This window comes from Ovis aries, chromosome 5 (genome assembly GCF_016772045.2).
Source record: "Ovis aries strain OAR_USU_Benz2616 breed Rambouillet chromosome 5, ARS-UI_Ramb_v3.0, whole genome shotgun sequence".
Classification (NCBI taxonomy): Eukaryota; Metazoa; Chordata; class Mammalia; order Artiodactyla; family Bovidae; genus Ovis; species Ovis aries.
In genome coordinates this window covers 13,046,865-13,061,295 of record NC_056058.1, presented here as the reverse complement: position 1 = coordinate 13,061,295, position 14,431 = coordinate 13,046,865, and the positions used below count along the sequence as shown (strand labels likewise).

The following is a 14,431-nucleotide window of genomic DNA, read 5'->3' as shown; positions in this document are numbered from 1 at the left end:
CACAGCTAATGTCATACTTAACAGTGAAGACTGAAAGCTTTCCCACAAAGATCAGGAACAAGACAAAGATGCCCACTCTCACTTCTGCTCAACATCGTATGGGGGCTGTCCAGCCAGAGCAGTCAGGCTGAAAAAGAGGGCATTCAAAGGAAGAAGGAAAACCATTCACAGATGACACGATCATGTCTACAGAATATGTAGAGGAATCTTAAAACTTAAAAAAAAAAAAGATAAATGAGTTCAGCAAGGTTGCAGGATACAACATCAATATACAAAAATCAGTCATATTATTACACACCAGTAGTGAACAATCTGAAAATGAAATGAAGGGGGAAATTCCATTTAACAGCCTGAAAAAATTTAATTAAGTACTTAGGGATAAATTTAACAAAAGAAGCATGAAACTTCTACACTGAAAACTAAAATATATTGTTGACAGAAATTAAAGTCCTAAATAAATGGAAACACAGCCTGTGTTCACAGACTGGAAGACTTTTTTTTTGGTTTTAGATTGGAGTATAGTTGATTTACAATGTTGTGTTAGTTTCAAATGTGTAGCAAAATGCATCAGTTATACATATATTCATTCTTTTTTAGATCCTTTTCGCATATAGGTTACTACAGAATACTGAGTAGGCGTCCCTGTGCTAAACAGTAGGTCCTTATCAGCTATCTGTCTTATCTGCCTGCAATACAGGAGACCCTGGTTCAATCCCTGGGTCGGGAAGATCCCCTGGAGAAGGAAATGGCTACCCACTCCAGTATTCTTGCCAGAATTCCATGGACAGAGAAGCCTGGTGGACTGCAGTCCATGGGGTCGCAAAGAGTGGGACACTATTGAGCGACTAACCCTTTCTCCTTTCACTTTAAATATAGTAGTGTGTATATGCTAATCCTAGTTTCCTAATTTATCCCTCCCCAGTGGAAGACTTAATATTGTTAAGATGGCAATACTCCCCGGACTGACCTGGAGATTCAATAAAATCCTCAAAACGTCAACAGCATTTTTTGCAATAATGAGTAAGTTGATCTTAAAATTCACATGGAAATGCAAGGGACACAGACTAGCCAAAACAAGCTTGAAAAAAGAACAAAGCTGTAAGACTCACACTTGCCAATTTCACAACTTATTACAAAAGTCCAGAAATGAAGACTGTGTAGTCCTGGCAGTAGGGGAGATAGAGATAGCAACAGAATAGATTTGAGAGTCCAGAAATATACTCTGGACTCTGCATTTACGGTCAACTGAGCTTTCTCTTTTTTTTGGCTGTGCGCTGTGCAGCATAGGGGATCTAAGTTCCCCGACCAGGGATTGAACCCAGGGCCACAGCGGAGAAAGCCCCAGGGCCTACCCACTAGACCACCAGGGAACTCCTAATGGCCAAAAGATTTTGAACCCAAGGCGCCAGAAATATTCAATGAGTAAAGAATGTTCTTTTCAACAACTGGTGCTGGGACAACTATTAATAGCTACAAGCAAAAGAATATCCGACTTCTACCCTACACCATATATAAAAGTTAACTCAAAATGGATCAGAAATCTAGATGGAAGCACTACAACTACGAAATATTTAAAAGAAAATATGGACTAAATCTTCATGGATTAGTCAATGGCTTCTTGGGTATGATACCAAAAGCATAAGTGACAAAAGAAAAAAAAAAGACAGGGGACTTCCTTGGTGGTTCAGTGGTTAACAGGCCACCATCCAATGCAGGGGACGGAGGTTCCATCCCTGGTCGGGGAATTAAGATCCTACTCTAGAGCCCAACAGCCGCAACTACTGAGCCCACGGGATGCGATTAAGATCCAACCCAGTCAAATAAATCCATAAAAGGAAAAAGGACAGGATTTCATCAAAATTTAAAACTTTTCTGCTTCAAAGGGCACAAGACAGTGAAAAAGCAACCCGCATAATGGGAGAAAATATCTGCAAATCATTTATGGCAGAAGGTCTCATTTTGACACCAGGTGTGAAGAATTTTTACACATCAATAATAAAGAGACAAATAACTTAAAAGTATGACAAAGAATGTGAATAGATGTATCTGCAAAGATTTACAAATGGCCAATAAGGACATGAGAAACTCACCAGGGAAATGAGAAAAAAAACACCTATGAGCAAAAAACCACTTCACACCCACTAGGAAGCCGATAATACCAAGTGCTGACGAGGTTGTGGAGAAATCTGAACCCTCCTACAGTGCTGGTAAGAATGCAGAATGATGCAGGCACTGTGGAAAACTGTTTAGGGGTTTCTCAAGATTACCGTATGACTCAGCACTTCCACTCCTAGGTACAAACCAAGAGGAAAGGAATGCATATGTGCCCCCCAAAATCTGTACGAAAATGTTTAGTAGAACACAATTCCTATTAGCCAAAAGGTGGAAACGACCCAAATGTCCATCAACTCAGGACTGGAAAACACAAAGTGGTGTAAGCATAGAGTGGAATATTAGGCAGCCATTAAAAAGGAATGGAGTTCTGACAGACGCTACAATAAGGAAGAACCCTAAACATATTAATGCAAAGTGAAAGAAGCCAGCCACAAACGGCTACAGAGTGCATGACTCACTGACAGAAATGTCCAAAGCAGGCAAATTCACAGAAAGTAGAGGAGCAGTTGCCAAGAACTGGGAGTGGAGAATGACCGTTCAATGAGCACACAGTTTTTCTGCTGGTTTTTTTTTGGCGAGGGGAGGTAAGAAAATGTTCTGAAGTTAGATAATACTGATCACTGCACAACTTTGAATCAGCTGGAAGGTGCACTATTTTTTTTTTTTTTAAACAATTCTTAAAGTCTTTTATTGAATGTTACAAGAGTGTTTGTTTCATGTTCTGGTTTTCTGACCATGAGGCATGTGGGACTAAGCTCCCTGACCAGGGACTGAACTTGTGTCCCCTGCATCAGAAGGCAGATTCTTAACCACTGGACCACAAGGGAAGTTCCAAGGTTAACTTCTTAGTTGTGAGAAATGTTATCACATCAAGGTAAGGGGTTTAACATTAGGGAAAGATGGGTGAAGAGCATATGGAAGCTCTCTGTGCTAGCCTCACAACTTCTGTACATTTAAAGCTTACTTGTTTTCTGTAAAGCTAAAATTATTCCAAAATGAAAAATTCCTTTAAAAACAAAACCAAGGCAAAAACCTCTTGGGACACTGAGTAGCAAAGAGCTTGGGATGAGGGGATACATTCTGGTGAGATTTTGGACTATCAAAGACAGACTTGGGAATCCCCTGGTGGTCCAGTGGTTAGAACTTAGCGCTCTCTGTGCGGGGGCCTGGGTTCAATCCCTGGTCAGAAGCTAAGATCCTGCAAGCCCCAGGACCAGGCACCAAAAAAAAAAAAAAGAAAGAAAGAAAACCAAGATAGACTTAATTGTGGCATTTAAGGGGCTGGGGTGGGGTGGGGTGCAATCAGGGACACTCACACATAAAAATAATGAAAAAGTATCTGGCAAGAGCCACAAACTGATGAAGGTGGTTCCAAGCAAAGGGCAATCAATAGGAGCCCCTGCCTAATTCTTCCTATAGGAGAGAACCATATTTCACAAGTAAAACAGTCCAAGAACCCTGGTAATTAAAAATCAGGCCAGGACATCCTTTTCCCCAAGGGAATTCCAGGTGGGGCCTCCCCACCTCAGAAAGTGGCCCGCTGAGCTCCCTGGTGACCTGTGACAGACGGTGCCACCAGAGCAGAAGCTGCCGGGCCCATTTCCGTATAAAGGGCTTCCGCTGAGACGAGGGGAAGTAAGTGTTGCAAGACAGGAGACGTGTCAGCCCAGACCACTGGCAGCCTCCCCTGAGCTCACTCTGCGGTTCACAGCCCCCGATCTTGATTCATAGATCCCTGCTGGGTCTCCACTGCCCCACCATCCAAAAAAAAACCATCTGAGGGTATCATCCTCCAAGCCACTGGCTGCAGGGCCTGCTGGGGGCTTCCTAGCCAAGGGGGGACTGTGACCCTCCAGAAGGGTCCTGGCCATCAGCACGGAAGACAGAGGCCCCATGGCTAGGACAGAAGAGGCTTGTCCCACACCCAGCGTGGGGCTTCCTCCAGGGCTGGCCAGCCGTGCCAGGCCGTATCATCCAGCAGGCGGGTGTGACCCCAGCTGGGACTGTTCTTGCCTGCTCTGCAGACTTGCCTGCCGGCCTGCGAGTCCCTACAGACTCTTATCGCTGGGAAAATGTGTCATGGGGCAGAGTCTTCAGGGCACCTCCACCTCTTCCATGGGTGGGAGGGTGTCACTGGCCCCTGGATAGGTCTGATGCCCACTTGGCCACAACCTCTGGGTCTGTGGTCCAGGCAGGTTCAAGTTTAGCCAGAGAAGGTCTCCAGTGACAAACAGCAACGGTTCTCCCCTGTGCTCCGGCACGTGACTGGAATCCCCCTGGGAGTTTTCAGGGGGTGTCGGGAGGGGTCTGGCACTGGGCATCTGGCACAGACACTCATGGGGCTGCCAGACTCCAGCGGCTTCTTTTCCTTGGTTCTTGATCCAAGCAGGCACTTGGATCAAGAATGGGAAGGCGGGTGGGGGTGGGGAAAGTGTTAGGCACTCAGTTGTGTACAACTCTTTTGGGACCCCATGAACTGTAGCCCACAGGCTACTCTGTCCTTGGGATTCTCCAGGCCAATATACTGGAGTGAGTAGCCATTCCCTTCTCCAGGGGATTTTCCAGACCCAGGAATTGAACTTGGGTCTCCTGCACTGCTAGCAGATTCTCTACCATCTGAGCCAAGGGAAACCTCCTTCAAACCTTGGGGTCCTGCTGTGAAAAGATGCCAGCACCTGGACTAAGCGGGACCCGCTCCCGCCAGGGCCGCCAGGCACCCAAGCAGGAAGCAAGAGTCGGAGGGGGTGGCTCACTGGAAACTGCTGAGTCTTAGCTCCCACCTCCCTGGGTCAGAGATGGGGGGGCAGCTTGGCCCCATTTCATGGCTAGGAAGTCAGTCCAGAGAGACAGCCATGCCTGGCTGGCCCTGCCACCTTAGCCCTGTTATTACTCTGCAAACCAGAGCCCTCCTTGTAAGGGGATACACGTGCTTCTGTCCCCCTGAGCACCCCAAACCCCTCTTCTGTTCTAGGTCCCACATGTCACGGGCAGGCTGTGAGCCCCCACAGGTAAGTCCCAGGGCTGTCCTCGGGCTCTTTCTCAGTGAACATCTGTGCAGAGAAGCTAATCCAATTCTGGTTTGGAGGGACATTCATGCAACAAATATTTGTGCTCCAACTCTATGCCAGTCAGAGATCCCTGCCCCAGGGGACCTGCTGTCTGCAATGTGAGGAGACAAAACCACGAAACCACTGCAGGCCCCAGTAAGAGCTCTGAAGGAACTGTGTTGAGGCAGGCAGTCGAGCGACTGGGGTAGGTCAGGGCCAGCCTCTCAGGGAGGTGAGGTTTGAGCAAGGATCCACCCAAGAAAAGAGGAGCAGGACGTGGAGAACTCTGGACCAAGAGGAGACGTGGAGGAAAGAAGGGAAAGGCCCTGGGTAGGCGTAACCCTGGGGGTGGGGGGGGCAGTTGAGGGGCAAACAAGAGGCCATGTGGCTGCTAGGATGAGCTCGGGGGAGAGTGGGAGAAGCGGGGGTGAAGAGGTGTCAGGGGCAAGTGGAGGACCTGGACTTTTACCCCAAGTGAGATGGGAGCCACAGAGGGCAGAAGAGGGACATTCCCAGACTCGGGCGTTCACAGGTGCCGTCTGGATGCTGTGGCAGAGGGTCAGGTGCCAGGGGACCAGGGCAGCGATCTGGGCTGTGGAAGGGGTGGGAGGGGTGAAGAGGGCTGAGGGCACACTGCTGCGGGGGCTCAGGCAGGACTCTCTGGTCAATCCCGAGTCCACTCATCCAACCCAGGGGAGCAGCTGGGGGGAGGCATCCTGGCCTCCACAACCAGGCCTGGCCATCAGTCACCCCACACGCTCCTCTCCCATGTCCTACAGAGGTGCCCCTGTCCATGTGCAAATTCTGGGAGTGGGTGAACAGAAGCAGCCTGAGCATCAATCACCAACTGTGGAGTATTACGTAGCCATGAAAATGATAGGAGAGTGCCCTGTAGAAAACAGGCCCTGAGCTTTGAGCCAGGGCCCAAGCCAGGCAGGATGGGCACAAAGGTCTCTATTTACCTGTCTAGGCAGAGAGACCTACTGCCTCCTCTAAGAAGTACTCCCTGACCACCATTCCAATGCCAAGGCTCCCTAAGGGGCCTCTGCCTCCACTCCTCACCAAGAAGTGCCTCCCTAAAGAAGGACCCCTGGGGCCTCACTCACTGTGACATCCCCATTCAAACCCAGACTCTGCCACTCACCATGGGGGCACCACTCTCCACTGAGAACAGATATGGGTAGAGTGAACAAGTGGGGAAGGACAGGGTTCTTCTGTCGTTCCTCGGCCTGCCCCATTTCCACGCCTTCAACTGCCTCATCTGTAAAATGGGGCCAAGCTGAGGTGCCGTACCAACAGTACACAGTGCCTGGCCCACGCCGAGTGTGCCAAGGGCAGAGAAAGTCCATTCAGTGCAAGAGGAAGAACAGAGCCGTGCTCCCATCTCCCCTAAGGGAGGCAACTCGGGCAGCTGAGCCCAGGCACCGGACACCCCAGCAGGCACTGCAGGGGCCCCACGAGGGCTCGGATTAGTCCTCGAAACTTGGCCTTGTACTAGACACTTCTGAGGCCACTGTGAAGTACAAATGCTGTGCAGAAGGAATGGAAACTGGATCTTGTACAGACCGAACCGAGGGGAAAAGAAGGGTTGGAGGGTCCAACAAAGCCAGGGGTAAGGACGCTACTCTAGATATGGGCAAGCAGGCCTTGGGGGAAGGGGACTCACATGAAGCTCGAGCCTCTGGGCTCTGGCCACTGGGGCAAACCTCGGTGACTCAGTTTCCCCACCAGGAAACAGAGATCAAGCCTTGGCCTCGAAGCGGGTGAGGTGACTGTGCCCAGGTCCCCGCCTGGATTGTGACAAACAGCACTCGTGACAGCGCTGTCCTCTCTCATTGGCACGGCTGCAGTGACTCCTGCTGGCCCCCCGCCTTCATCCTCTCCCTTCTAGGGAGGTCAGGAAGCTCTAAGCAGAGTTACCAACATTCCAGCAGGGAAGGACCGCTACGATGCACTGAGCGATGGGAAACAAGCTACCGAAAGATATAAACAGGGTAGTCCCAGTTCTGGAAAGGAGACGGGCCTGAAAAAGAAGCGACCCCGAACAGTGCTGCGGATTTTGTCTAAGCACCAGCACATCCACTGGTATGTAAACAAGAGAGGGGTCTAGCAGGATGCACCCCAAGCTGACAATGGCGTTCCCCTGTGGGGCTGGAAGGGAGGGACGAGTGGGCAGTGTATTCTTCCTCCTGTGTCAGGGTTTCCCTTTTCTGAGAATGTGGTCTTCAGTGTTCTATTTTTACAATTAAAATTCAGGAAAAGCAGACATCTGACAGGCAGTTTCCTGACCCTCATGTGCCCAGTTGGAGAAGGAAACGGCAACCCACTCCAGTGTTCTTGCCTGGAGAATCCCAGGACGGGGGAGCCTGGTGGGCTGCCGTCTCTGGGGTCGCAGAGTCGGACATGACTGAAGCGACTTAGCAGCAGCAGCAGCATGTGCCCAGTGGTCTTGCCTTCGACTCAGTCCCCTTTCCACATCTGAGGGAGGCACGTGCGGAGCCCTCTGCCTGGGACACCTTCCCAGGGGTCTTCAGGGGCTGGCTCCACGGCAGGGCCCATCCCAGCCTCCTCATCTGAAGCAGCCCCTGCTCAGCCACTCTCTCACTCTCCATCATTTTCCTTGTACTTCTTTATCTTTAGAATGTGGCTGCTAATTTAACCATTCTGCTGGGCTCTGTCCATCTCGGTCCCCATTGGGTCCCCAGCACCCCACAAGCTGTCAGACACATGGCTGATAGCCTCCAAAGATCCCCAAAACCAGAAGTCATTCCATTCGACAACCTAGACCGACCCTGACCAAGCATCGTAGTGTCCACTAATGACTGGATTGTCAAAAGCCATGACCACACCTTGCCAACCCCACTGGGCAGTGGGCTCTGAAGGAGGCAAGCCTGCCTGAGGCCCCACTCCTGCCTCCTCCCTGTGTGACTTCAAGCTGATTCCCTTCTCAGGCCTCAGTTTCCCCACCTGTAAAGCAGAGACGCGAAGAGTATCTGCCCCCCAGGACTCTGAGACCACGCAGTCAGACTGCAGACCTAAGTTCCTGGGCCCGGCACACGGTGATTCTTCACCAACACTAGCCCTTGCCGGGTCATGAACATCCAGCAGCAGGTGAAACCAGAAGGGCCCCCTCGCTCCCTGTTCAAGGTGAGGATGACTGCAAAGGGAGAAATCGCCAGCATCTCACAGGCACCTCGCTGCCAATACTAACAGAAACCACAGACACACGGGGAAGGAGGAGTCTTTTCTCCCCAGTGTCATTTTGCTTTGGAGGCAGGGCGATTTTTTTTCTTTATTCAGATAGTTGCTAATGGCCTATAAATATCTCATTATTGGCTTGCGTTTTTCCGAAGCTTTCACACAATAAGGGCTTAATTACAGCATGCGGTTAGCAACACCAGTAAATTAAGGGTTAGCTGATGTCCCCATTTTTTTCCTGCGGTGGAGGGGCCTGTAATTTCAGGCATTTTCATTCAAATCGGGCAAAAGCTTGGCAGATGGGTCTCTGAGCCAAATGCACACACCAGAGAGACCCCGGGTTCTGTGCTGCGCCCAGCCCCTTCCACTCGCCCTACCTTTCAAAACTCCGAATCTAGAACCGTCCGAGAGGCCACCCTCTGTCCTCACTCACAATCAACCGGACTTATCACCAGGGGATTTCAACCCATGTACCTAGCAAGGGCCATTATCCCAGACAAATAACTCTGAAAAGCATTTGAGCAGCCCACAGCTGAGTTCTGGAGAAATCTGTCTTCCGGGTGATAAATATAACCCCCCAAGAGCAAAAAAGAACCAACAATCACGTGGGGGAGACAACCCACAGGTAGGGTTCGGAGCTGTACAATTTCCCAAGCTTTTTACTATGAAAATACCACTGTCTGGAATAAGATGGGGTCGCACGTCCACTTGGTCTGGGCCTTAATAGGTCTCAAGCACTTGTTGTTGTTGCTGTTGTTGTGTAAGTCATGACCAACTCTTTGCAACCCCACGGACTGTAGCCTGCCAGGCTTCCCTGTCCTCCACTATCTCCTGGAGTTTCCTCAAATTCACGTCCATTGAGTCGGTGATGCCATCCAACCATCTCATCCTCTGCCACCCCCTTCTCCCCTCACTCTTTCCTTCTGGGCCATTAAATCCTCTTCTAGATTGCTCTGAGTAGCTGTTTTGCAGTGGGTTGTGTCTGAACACATTGGCTAGGAGTCAACTGGCTACTGCTGGGCCTTTCCGCTCCTGACTTCCCACCATCATACACGGAACGAACGTTAAGAAACTCTCACGGCCAAGTACTCGCTCACAGTCACCATTCCCACTTAGAAATGGCAGGAACAGGCTCCCACTAGCATTTCAGGACCTGGTTTGCCAGCTGGTTCTAACTCATCCCCACAGCTCAAACTACATTGATAGAGGTTTACTAAGTGGCTGTGCTAAAAAGAGGCATTACTTGTATTAAAAACATAACCATGAATTCCTTTTCTTTCAGAAAAGAGAAATTAACAACTGATCTTTGAGAGTCCCGACCCAGGACTGTACAAAATGGCACCAGTCTATTATTTTCCCAAGGATTAGCTCGTTTGAAATCTCAGCCTGTTCCCAGGAGAGAGGGACCACACGATCCCCATTTTCCAGACAAGGAAACTGAGGCCAAGAAGTGAGGTTTTTCAGCTGATGGACGGCCACCTTCCCACGGGTGCCTTGGGACTCTCCCTGATCCAGTCGGCCTGGTTACTACAGACCACACAGGCAAAAGCACTTTGGTTTTGCCCAAAAGGAAGGGCCTTGGAAACAGCAGCTGTCATTTTCAAGCATCTCTGAACCCCCAAGATCTGTTAAGGGACAAACCAGTCCAAAGGGCAAACCATGCACACAGCCCTCAGTCTGGCTGAAGAGTGAACCAACATTCATCTGACATGCATTCACCTGCCACCCACTGTGTGTACCAAGGGTGGCCTCTTGGTACAGTTATGTCTCCCCGCAGGGATCCATCACCCAAGATCGAATGGAAATGCAACTGGAAACGGTTGCACCTGTAGGCAGCTACTCCTTGTTAAAAGAAAAATGGCACCAGGCCCACAGGTGCTTATGGGCACTACATTATCAAGGCAACACTGGAAATCAAAGGTGAGGGCCCACAGCTTGCCCAGGACCAGGTATCCGAACAGTATGGCTGGCAGCACTCCCTCTCCCCAGAGCAATCCCTGGCCCCCAGGGGTCCACGTGGCGTGCACCCCACCCCACCCCAGTATCCCACTAAGCTCATCTCCTCTCCTCTCCCACTGTGCTCAGCACTCTCCCGCCGCAGGGCCTTTGCAGCAGTCATTCCCACAGCCTGGATGCTCTTCCTGCAGATTACACTGGTGAGTCCTCCCTTACCTCCTTACGTCTCTGCTCAAATGTCACCTTCCCACGTGCGCCTTCCCTGACCCTCCATTTAAAACTGTAAATTCAGACTTTCCTGGCGGTCCAGTGGTTAAGAATCTGTCTGCCAATGCAGGGGACACAGGTTCGATCCCTGGTCTGGAAGGATTCTACACAGTTGCCTACAGGGGACAACAGAGCCCACACCACAACTACTGAGCCTGTGCTCAACAATAAGAGAAGCCACCGCAGAAAGAAGTCCGTGCACCACAATGAAGAGCAGCCCCGGCTCGCCACAACTAGAGAAAGTCCACGCACAGCAATGAAGACCCAGGGCAACCAAAAATAAATAAATAAAATTTTTAATTAATTAAAAAAAATTTTGTTAAGAGAGTTTAAATCCTCACTCCGCCCTCAATGCCTTAAGAGGTGAAGCATACCCAGCCTGGTGGCCTGCATGGGGCCCATGAGTAGACACTGTTAATAGCCCCATTCCCCAGCTGGGGAGACTGAGGCTCAGAAGCAAAGACTCACAGGATCAAGACTCTGAGCTGGAGGACTTGACCTCTGCCTCCCTCTCTTGCTTGTCTCCCAAGCTGAGCTAACAGGTCTATTCTCACTCAGACCACGATCTTAAAAAATCCACTGGGAGGAGGCAAGGAAAAGGAGCAGCCATGCTCTAGGCACACAGAGCCTGAAGACGTGCTCTCCCGTCTGTCCCCTGAAGCCAGCCAGGAGACGCTCTGCGCGGGTCTAATGCCCACAGGAGGAAAGGGGCCCCGGTCTGTAGCACAGTTCAGCCACAGTCACAGAAAGCAGCAGCCAGGGGGATTGAAGCGAGGCCTGCTTGCCATCGGCCTATGTCAGGGCTTTTAGCTGAGGAGCCTTACCCACGCTCCATCAGTAAAAAGAAGCTGGCTTCGTTTGAGAACCCCCTATCCAAAGAGAGGCCTTTTCACAGCTTTGGTTCTCAAGCCCTGAGTCAATGCCCATAATGACGGATGCCACGCTGCAGGCTCAGGAGGAGGTTGCCACAGGAGCCAGCTTGGTAGCAGCTGGCAGTCACCAGGTTCCAGGGTGGCTGGGAGGGAACAGTGAGGGACAGAGGGATCGATGAGAGGTGGGGATGGGAGAGAGACCCTGGGTTTCCCCAACCCAGAGACCTTGATCCTTCACTGAACAACCTCTTGTAAGAATGCTCAGCTCTTTGGGCCTCAGTTTTGTGCTCTAGAAAATGGGATCATAGCGGTGCCAGCCTCATGAGGCTTCAGTAAAGTCCAATGTGTAACTTCAGAGCACTTTAATTCTGACTAGCTTTGGTTATTGATATGAAAGGAACCGGGGCTTCCCTGGTGGCTCAGCCAGTAAAGAACCCACCTGCAAAGCAGGAGACCTAGGGTTGATCCCTGGGTAGGGAAGATCCCCTGGAGAAAGAAATAGCAACCCACTCCAGTATCCTGGCCTGGGAAATCCCACTGACAGAGAAGCCTGAGGGCTACAGTCCAGACTCACAAAGAGCTGACACGACTGAGCAACTAAGCATACACACACCCACAACGGAACCAGCCTAGTGAGCAACAGCACCCTCCAAGGAGACCCACTAGGTGCCAGGCACTATGCTAAGTAAGCACTTTTAACACACCGTGTCACTACATCCTTGCAAGTCCTGTTAAGGGTCCATTAGCCCTTTTTCTGGTGGGAAAACTGAGGCTCAGAGAGGTCAAACAACCTGTGCAAGGTCACGAGGCAGATGAAATGGACAGAGCTTTGCAGACACCCACCGGAAGCCTGGGTAGGCAGGAGGATGGCCAAGCAGGGGACCCAGCCTGGGCTGATCCCAAGTCCACACCTTTCCGCCACAGTAGAAAGAGGGCATTTCGCCAGGGACACAGCAGCAAAGGAGGAAATTCATGCCGCTGGGAGCAAAACCCTAGGCCACTGTGAAGGCGGGGCGGGGCTGAGCACCCAGCTGGGCTCCACTGAGCGCCAGCCTGGTGGCCTTGGGCAAACAGCAAGTCTTTTCTGAGCTGAACCAAGAGAGAAGTCAGCTTGGGGGCTGCTGGATGAACCTCTTTAACACTGATAACAACAACAATATGAACATGATGATGACTATGACGTTATCAGGGCTTCCCTGCTGGCTGAGCGGTAAAGAATCTGCCAGCAATGCAGGAGACACATGTTCAATCCCTGGGTCGGGATGATCCCCTGGAGGAGGAAATGCTAACCCATTCCAGTATTCTTGCTTGGGAAATACCATGGACCAGAAGGCCTGGTGGGCTACAGTCCATGGGGTCACAAAGAGTCAGACACAGGACTTCACGAGTAAACTACCAACCGCCATGACGTTATCATCTGGCAGCCGCAGTCGCAAATGGAGTCCTTCCCAGAATGCAGAAGTGGCCCCCCATCTGGGAGGCAGAAGGAAAAGAGGTGGGGGGAGGAGAGGGGAGAGGTAACCACCCTCAGTGGCCACAGGGCCCATTCTCCTCCATTGGCTTTGTGAATCCTGGAAACAGCCCAGAGTGGAATTTGTCCACTGGACAGATGGGCAAACTGAAACTTCTCGGGGCTTCCCAGGGAAGGCTATATCCAAGCTTTTGCCACTGCAGCCTGATCGGGCCAGAAGTTCCTCTCAGGATCCAAGGAGGATCCCCACCATGCAGGCTTTGGCTTGGGGGCTGGTCCCCATGTTCCAGGGCCCTGCAGGCAACCTGACATGGGCCAGGAAAGACTCCTGGAAAATGTCTGCCCCCCAGGGTCCTACTTCCAATTCAAAGGAGAGGAGTTCAAGTCTCACCCTTCAGCCCCCTTCTCTTCTGCAAGCTCCTCTCATCCCCTGCCCAGAAGTGGGGTCAGGGAGACGAGAAGGACTGACACCATGACACAGAGACAAAAGGATCCACTTGGAAGCGAGGAGCCAGCGTTCGCCAGGCACCAAGTTGAAGAGGCAGCCCAGGAGAGCCAGACAACAGGGTCTCCCAGGGTCCAGCCAGCCAGTCAGACAGCACAGGCCAGCTGGGTAACCCAACAGAGGAAGAGCTAAGTCTGTGAGGGGCACGGATGGGCAACCAGACAGGACAGGGCCTTCTGGCTAGCTAGCCAGGCAGCAGGGAGCTGCCCTGCGGTCCTGGACAGATGGACAGCCAAATGGTGGTGGCGGGGAAGCCTATCCAGGACAGAGAGACAGCAAGCCAGACGACAGGAACTGCTCCAAATCAATGAGCAGCCGGCCAGACCACGGGGATCGGCCCAGTAAATATCCAGGAGACAGGTTCAGGACAGACAGACAACCAGATGGTAGAATTCACCCACTAGAGCTGGGGGCCAGAGAGTCAGAGGTCTTGCACTGCACTTCCTGGCCCACGCCCCCCAGCGCGTGGGACACCCCTTAGGTCTGGGCCGGCTCCCCAGCCCCTACAGGGAGCCCTCCACTCAGGGCGTCCCACAGGGCCCGCCCCCCTGTCCCCGTCCCGGTCGCGGGCACGCAAGCGCCGCAGTTACGCCGGCGGCGCAGGGCGCGCCATTCCCAGTCCGCCCTCCGCGCCGTAGGCCGCCGCCCGCCCGCCGTCGCCACCGAGCTCGCTCACCGGCCCACGAAGTTCTCGAGCACAGAGCTCTTGCCGGCGCTCTGGCCGCCCACCACGGCGATCTGCGGCAGGTCCAGGTGGCAGCTCTGGCCGATGGAACTGAAGGCATCCTGCAGCTTGTTGACCAGCGGGATCAGCTCTTCCATCCCGCGGTTGCCCATGGCGCCGGTGGCCCCGGCCCGAGCGACCCGCGCTCCTCGCCCGCCCCTGTCCCTCAACGACGCGGCCCCGCGGCGTCCGCGGCCGTTGCTCCCCGCCCGCCCGGGCCTCGGCGCGACGCCCGCTCCCGGCTCGGCCTCACGGTCGCCGCCTCATCCGGTTCTC

General features: G+C 52.2%; 1 protein-coding gene across 14 annotated transcripts in view; it reads right to left on the bottom strand.

The window, feature by feature from the left end:
* DNM2 (dynamin 2) overlaps positions 1–14,431 on the bottom strand; it is an 88,361-nt gene extending 73,930 nt beyond the window's left edge. For all 14 annotated transcript variants that reach the window (XM_060415478.1, XM_042249954.1, XM_060415480.1 and 11 more), the window contains exon 1: positions 14,108–14,431. In XM_060415478.1, the coding sequence (XP_060271461.1) occupies positions 14,108–14,268 (161 nt within the window). In that variant the 5' untranslated portion in view covers positions 14,269–14,431. The remainder of the gene's footprint in view (positions 1–14,107) is intronic.